The sequence below is a fragment of the Magnolia sinica genome, chromosome 1 (genome assembly GCF_029962835.1).
Source record: "Magnolia sinica isolate HGM2019 chromosome 1, MsV1, whole genome shotgun sequence".
Classification (NCBI taxonomy): Eukaryota; Viridiplantae; Streptophyta; class Magnoliopsida; order Magnoliales; family Magnoliaceae; genus Magnolia; species Magnolia sinica.
Window position 1 is genome coordinate 85766886 of NC_080573.1, and position 7892 is coordinate 85774777.

The following is a 7892-nucleotide window of genomic DNA, read 5'->3' on the forward strand; positions in this document are numbered from 1 at the left end:
TCCTTAATTTAATTAAAATATTTATTATTATCCAAAAATCCTAAAATTTTGCAGAGGCATGGCTCACCCATTATAGGACCTAGCTACCGAGTTTCAGCAAAGGACCCCTGTACCGATTGTGGTACAGGCTGGACTAGCCCACCAGGCTGGGACGCCCAAGCTGGGGCGTCCAGCCTTGGTTGGCCGTCCACCCCACCTTGTGGGCCTACTTTGATGCATTTGTTTCACCCACCATCCATCTAATTATGGTACATGTGGGACACGGACATCTCCCTTAGTGGCCCCCGTTTTTGGGATCCATTTGGATGTGTTTTGGGCCAATTGCCCAAGCTCATAGCACTTTTCATCCTTGAGACGCCCAGGCCCATTGGACCACTGCTGGACTTTCAGTTCAGCAGCATGGTCCCCCTGATTTATGTGTGAAATTTAGTCCTTCCCTATAGTGGGACCCACAGAGATATATGTGGGCTATCAGGGAACTCATACTTAACCCTTTATGATTATTATTGGGCTCCAGCAAGCCCAGAATATAGGCGGGCTGGAAATTTAGCAATGGGCCCAAACTGGCTGCCCCTAATGTCATGTTTTGGGGCAGCATGGCCCACCGGATTAAGGGTGGATTATGCACTTAAGATTGCCATTCTCTGAGGTGTCTTTGGGCTTCATGTATGTATGCTTGGAGGCCCACCTCCATTGGATTTTATTTTGAATTTATGCTCATAGTTTTGATTGGCCTTGGTGGGCCCATTCATCTTGGATCTACTAAGTTAGGCCCTTTGACCATTTGGGCCTGAATTTCACCACCTACTGTGTTGGGTCGTGGGCCTTAAAATGTAAAGTGGTTGGGCCCTTGGTTGCCTACTAAAATGATCTTGTATATGGGCCAATTTGTGAGGCCTAACTTACTTGGATAAAGTTAGGATATTGCCCTTATGGTTGGATTACCGGGCTGTCCATTAGGCCCATCACAATATATGGGTTTTGTGACCTTCATGGTTGGGCCCAAACCTTTCTTGAGGGCCCACCATATTGCGTATGTGTTAGGCTTTGAGTATAGCCCATTAAGCCATGGATTGTTTTAGGCCTTAGGCCTTATTTCACGCTTATGTAGTAGCGGGCTACCTCTTGGGAACCAATTGAGGTTGAATGTCCTCCGAGGTGATCCTAATGTAGGCCCATGTGTCTATATATGGATGGTTAAAGGCCCACCATAGGCCTTAGGCCGTTTATTTGAGGCTCAATATGGATGTATGCAGAGCCTACCTCAACATATGTTGGTCCAGGCCGTTCAAGCCTTGGATCGCCCTATTATGGAAGCACTCTCTGCCTTGGGTTGCTGCTGGACTCATAATTCAGTAGCAGTCCCACTTAATCTTTTCATGATGTATACACACCCTCCATCTGGTGGGGCCCCTTGTGAATATTGTTGAGATTGTTTCCATATAGTTGATTAATTTATGGACTTTAATAGGTCCAGGAAGTCAAACGGGCCAAAAGTTTATCAAAGGGGCTTAAATGTACATTTTTATGGTTAAAACTTTATTTAGCTGCAGGGCCTACCATATTTGTTGCATACTTATGTTTTCTTATAATCTTTGGGCTTAATCAGTGCATTGTTTTGGGTCACTTCTAGTGATCACATGAGGACTCCATCTTAGATCAAAATTTTGGGGCATCTCGTGGGCCTAGAGTGGGTTGGGATGTCCCAGGTTGGCCCAGCTATGTATTGGGTCGACTTCCACCATTTTGATGAACTTGTGGGCTGAGATAAGGATGATATTGGGCCCTTGGTTGCCCACTTAAATTACTAGTGTTGGGCTAATGTAGTGGGGCCCATTTCATCTAAATTTAAAACTTGTTTTTGGGCCGTATATTGTGTATGCGGGCTGCCCACCAAGTCCAACTTAATGCATGAATTCTATGACCATTGGAAATTGAGCCTTGGGCCTTAATTCCCCTCTCTGGGCCCATGTTGTTGAAGATAGTATTATCCCTTTCTTTCTTATGGCCCATTATGAGGAATATACACATATGTGACCAGCTATTTTTATCTTGAATGTAGGCCTTGGGCCTTCTATCCATATAGTTCATGGTTCTTATGCCTTTTGGGAAATGGTGGTTAAATGTCCCCATTATGGACCCCTATAGGCCCGATTGTATTAAGTATGATTGGATGCTCATGTAAGACTCTTGCTAGGCTCATTTATACATTACTTAGACCCACAGCTCGTATGCTCAGTCTCGTGGGCTACCCCAGGTAAATGGGCCCCCATTAGAGGTTGGATTTCCTTATAGATATTGTCTAAGTACCTAGTCTTGGTTCCTTCTTGGATAGGAGGAGTGTACTACTTTTTATATCGCCACATAATGCGTCTAGATCCATCTTCATGGCCCATGTGCATCATTGTATGCTTAAATGATACTCTGTGTGTGTGTGGTTATGATTGTGCCTTTGGGCATTGCATGATACCTTTCCCGAGGGACATAGTATCCCCTCTTCAGCACATTGGATGTTTGAAATTAATGCATGGTTGATTGTATGATTCATGCATTTGGCATTGCATAGCATATGAACATTTTCTCCCTTGCTTCATCAAGGCTGTAGCCTCCACAGATACATTGTGGATGGCCATGATTGGACACCAGAAATGTTACTTGAGCATATGGGGTGCATAGGATGCCCTTGGGTGAAAATTTCAAAACTTTCATGGTACCAAGGATCTGCTCCACCACCGTGACTGGGTGGAAACATGAGTACACGAGGGCCTTACACCTTTAGGTCGCGACTCCCACTATCGTGTAGTCAGTTAGAATGGGGTGTGACCTTACCTGTCCGAGGGAAAGAGGGCAATGGCTAGGCTGAGTCTGACCATCTCATGAATGGGTCTGCTACCGTCAGGCCTTGCTAGTGATTGGTTGTTCACATGTGGGTAGTGAGGTCTCCTACGCTCCTTTAACTGTGCGAATCTATAGAGCGGCAGTCATCCTGTAGTGTACTAGACCCCGGTAGATTCCTTATGAAGGAACTCTACTGATATGTCGATTAAAAATGAGCACTGGCATTACTTTACATTTGCATTTGCATCGGCCGTATAAGCCTTATATTGCATCGCCTTGGTAGGGCGCCCAATACTCATTAGATTATATAGCCTTGGTAAGGCTTCCTGCATTCATGGCTTAGCCTTGGTAAGGTTAGTGATATTGGCATTGATCATGGTTCCCTTCTGTACTTCCTATTATTCTTTTGCGCACCATTGTCACATACTTTCACCACCCTCTAAGCTTTCTATAAGCTTATGCACGATTGATGCGTGCAGGAGATCCTAGGTCGGCGTCTTAGTAGCTGAGCTTGGATAGGTGTTGGGCCGAGCACCCATTGTTGCTGATCTTACTTCCTTCATCTCTTGTTATCAAATGTATTTTCTTTCGGCAATGTACTTGAAAAGCTTAAATTTATAGTGGATTTTGTAATGTGTGCCTTTGTTATTTCTGTGATGTACTTGCTATGATCTTAGGTATGCTCGCATTGAAATAGATATGTGGTTACGAAAATCCTCCTTGTAGGATCTCAGGATCGGAACCTATCCCAGGAGCCGAAAATAGGGTACTACGGAGGTTGTTGTGGCCAGAACCGGCTATCGGGTTCTTTGTGAGTCCGGTTACTTAGTCTGGGGCGTGACATAGCTTGCGATACTATGTACTATCATTCTGACTTCACACTCTAGCTTGGTCATTCTATTCACACCTCATATTGCATTACATCTGTGGCATATGGCATTTTGGGTTGCTATGTTTTTGTATTTATATGACTTAGGTGAGGTTGATGGTATTTGTGGACTCATCAGGATTTGCATATTACATTGCTTCCTCAGTATATGATATTGGCTTATTATGTTTTTGTATCGCATAACCTTGATATGACCGTTAGCATGCATGCCTTGCGTCGCATAGCCTTGCTACTGCTAATAGCATTCATGGACTTATCAGTATTTCCGCTTACTTTGATATTGGATAACTTATAGACTTGTTAGTATTTCTGTTTACTCTGATATTTGTATGCTTGGCACTTACCTTGCGCACATACGTTCACCACCCTCTAAGCTTTCTATAAGCTTATGCATGATAGATGCGTGCAGGTGGCATTAGGTTGCAATAGCGTTGAGCTTGGAGCGTGCAGCCGTCTTCAGGAGCATTGATTTTTTATATATGTATTTCTCTTTGTACATTGTACTCTAAAGTTTTGATAGTAGTGGATATGTGATGATGATGTTGCCTTTGTGATTTGAGAAAACTTATGGTTATGCCTCTTATGAGATAAATGTACATTGAAAAATCCTCCTTATAGGATCCTAGGATCGGAATCTGGCGTATGGGTGCTGGAAGCCGAGAATGGGGTACTACGGAGGCTATCAGCACTGGTTTCGGTGATCGGGATTCCTGTGAGTCCGATTTCCGGATTTGGGGCGTCACAGATATGGCTTAGGTTTCCTATTCTTTCAACATGCATGCAGGGCTCTCTTTCATCTTCCAATGTGGAGGCCATAGCTTGAGTGATCTGGTCACCGGACCATGGGCCCACTTGTACCAACTGAAATCAATGGACGTGTATTCCTCATGTGTTAAGAGGTTAGCATAGGGTGATGATGTTTCATTTTTGTTTTGCTGTCAACTTGTGTAATATGTGACATACCCAATTGATAGAAGACTATTTTATTTCTCCAGTGAGCTGATTTTGGTTAATTGTGCAGGTGGTTCATGCCATTAAACATCCTTCTTATAGTTGTTATTGGTTCAGCACTTGGGCGGGCCATCATCCAGATTACGAAAACACCTTCCCATTTGAGGGGCCTAATTTTAGGCTGTTGTGCTGCTGGTATATGTCTTTATAATTCCGTATAGTTCTTGATGGCTTGCATTCGATAACTGTAAATAGGACTATTTCGTGCTTCCAATGTTAAAAAAGATCTTTTATTTTTATTGTGAAAGTCTTTTAAGCATGCAACTGTCGAAGTTACTCCAGTTGACTCGGAAATGAGAAGTAAGCTGAGTCAGCTCTGGTTGGCCTCTCACCTGTGCAGAGTCCAATCTCTGATTTTCTAAAGATCACCAAGCCAATCCCTAATAGGGTGTTTTCTATATAGAATCATTAGCCAGCCTTTTCTTTTACTGTTATGTATCCATCTCTGAAAAACCCATTTTCCAGTTCGAGTTCAGTTTTTGAACATTGCTTAGAAAGAAGCGACTTTGTCATTTTGCACCAAATGACTTAATGATATTATAAAGGCCAACCAAGTGGGAGCGCCATTTTGTAGCTTTGTCTGTATCTTTCTGCTTCTTTCCTACTATTGTATTTCCTTGTTTGAAGCTCTGTGTTAGGAGAGTAATGCCTTGACAAAAAAAATCGACTGCACTTGACTTTTCTCTTCTTAATAGCTTTGCCCATCCATCAATTTATCCGGTTACATTATTGATTCATATTATTCTGCGTTACTGCTCATCGGTATGCTTAGCAGGCCATTACCCTACTTCACTTGCTTGCTCTTTGGGGTGCATGTATAATGGTTAGGCTGGGTATCAGTACTGGCTCACTTGGTGGGACCATGTTTGGCAAGCGAGTGTTGTCAATGTCCGCCTTTGCCATTGCCGGTTTCCAAGACCCTCGTAGAAGAGGAAAGGTGCTGTCTGGTGGGCAGCCAATCGTAAATTTTTTGTTGATCGACTTTGCAAAAGCTGATTGCTTCCGTCGCCAGAATTGCTGGGAGAAGGCTAAGATGAGGATGACGACGATATTTATGAGTGGGATATAAGCATAAGGTGGCTAGTGGCTGCAGCCATGATGCTACGCATTCTGCCATCTCATGCACTGCTGCCAAATAGGCTGTGTAGTTATCTATGTAGTCTTGTAAAACCAATCTAGGCTTTTGGTTTCTGTGTTTACTGCATCATAAATGGTCGGCAAAGGTGTTCATTTGTGGGAAGAACCATAGTTCTAAAACTCGCTGACTTGACTCAAAACTCAGTTGAGTCAACTTGCAAACTCATGACCACAATAAGATTAAATAGAGTAGGGTGCTCGATTCATACTCCTGACCTCAATGAGATGAAGCGAGATCCTCTACCACTCAGGTACAAGCACTTTGCCGGCACTCATCTTATTTTATTATACTTATATGAGAGGACTATTTTAATATTGTTAGTCCTTGCACGTTTGTTTATTATAATTATTATAGATATTGAGTCAGTCAGGTTGAGTCTTCGGTCGACCTGACCCACATGAACATCAAGCCGAGTTGAGTTTTCAGGTTTTCGAGCTATGGGAAGAACACCCCAATTGATTCTCTCTCTCTCTCTCTCTCTCTCTCTCTCTCTCTCTCTCTCTCTCTCTCTCTCTCTCTCTCTCTCTCTCTCTCATTATAATTGAAGAATTTCTATTTTTCCAGTAACTGTATTTCTTACAGAAAACTTCTGTACCATTTCAAGCATTCTTTATGATTAAAATGGAAAGTGATTTTTTGCATAGCATCGGTTTTTCTGAACAGGGAATTTAGGGACCATGCTTCTGATTATCGTCCCAGCAATCTGTCAAGAGAAAGGCCGTCCATTTGGAGCTCCTGACGTCTGCCGTACATATGGACTGGCATACACTTCACTGTCTATGGCAGTATGTTCTTCTTTCAAGTTTCTTCAGGTGGCTCACAGCACAGTCAAAAAGGTAGGAGAGAAGCCCACCCTTGATTTTCATTGGGCCCTACATGAGTTATATAAAACAATCTGAATTCTAGCCTGACCCTTCATCCGGGCCAGATGAAGGGTCTGAACAGCATGGATTCCATATACACAAACTGTGAGTGCCCCACTCAAGTCAAGGCTGGGCGCCAACTTGTTCCCTGTGCTAGAGCCCAATTGAGTTTTCATTGGCATTAGTTCAAGGCCCTTGAGGTATGTTGGGGTGACACATCTGGTGGATGGCTTGGATGTCTGAAAACATGTGGGCTGCACATCTTCCTGGTACCGCTGTAGTGGGACCCCCATTTAAAGACCTGAGTGCTAGCATGGATAACTAATCCCACTTTATTTTTTATTGTTAATTTTTACCTTTCAGATTGGAGCCATTTGTTTGTGGTCTTACGTCTACAACATCATACGAATATCGTTTAGTGAGAGCACTGCAGAAGTAGAGAATGGCTTTGGCACAACATCTCAGGGATATATTGCAAAGTTAACTCCCAGAGAACTCCACACCTGAGGAATTTGTCGGAAATGTAAAGGTTACTTTTCTTTTCATTGACTGTTACTTCATTCATTTTGATTGAAAATGAAGTCAATTTAACTACTCTTTGCATCCATCTATGCTCTCTCTCTCTCTCTCTCTCTCTCTCTCTCTCTCACACACACACACACACACACACACACACGTGCGCAAGCACTTGACCAGCCAACAATATATTTACTGATTATATGTTATTCGTTTCACTCTACATGCCATGCATTCTGAAAATTACATCACATTTTCATACAATGGAAATGATGGCTATTTTCTATTGAGGCTATGATTCTAAAATTACGTGTCATGATTATGTATTTCTCATACATGCGACAGTTGTTAAGACTGCATGCGATGATTTTGGAACCTTCCAAACTTAATCTTCAAATTCCCGATCTTGATAGGCAAAGAATATCAGTCATCATTAAAGGTGTTGTAGTTCATGTATCCATTTTTAGTTGAAGAAGAGCAAATAGTTCCAATCCTCGGAAATGTATAGCTATGGATTGAATCTATGCTTAGGCCATGTCTAATGGAAGAGTCAGAACTATTTAATAAATAGAGCTCATACTATTTTTATTTTCAGTATGTTTTCATCTTGCACATTTTTTTTTTCCTTTGAAAAGAT

General features: G+C 42.5%; 1 protein-coding gene across 3 annotated transcripts; it reads left to right on the forward strand.

Annotated features, from left to right (window-relative positions):
• Positions 1-4718: 4718 nt before the first annotated feature.
• Positions 4719-7279, forward strand: LOC131250629 (protein PIN-LIKES 3-like). 3 transcript variants are annotated; one of them, XM_058250939.1, is made up of 3 exons: positions 4719-4873; positions 6540-6712; positions 7103-7279. In XM_058250939.1, the coding sequence occupies exons 1-3, from the start codon at positions 4756-4758 to the stop codon at positions 7244-7246; spliced, it is 435 nt and encodes a 144-aa protein (XP_058106922.1). In that variant the 5' UTR covers positions 4719-4755; the 3' UTR covers positions 7247-7279. The 3 variants fall into 3 exon arrangements, 2 of the variants coding, with proteins under 2 accessions (XP_058106922.1, XP_058106967.1); XM_058250984.1 differs by having other exon boundaries at positions 6540-6661; positions 7103-7263; XR_009173438.1 differs by having other exon boundaries at positions 4733-4873; positions 6521-6661; positions 7103-7222.
• The last annotated feature ends 613 nt before the right edge of the window (positions 7280-7892 follow it).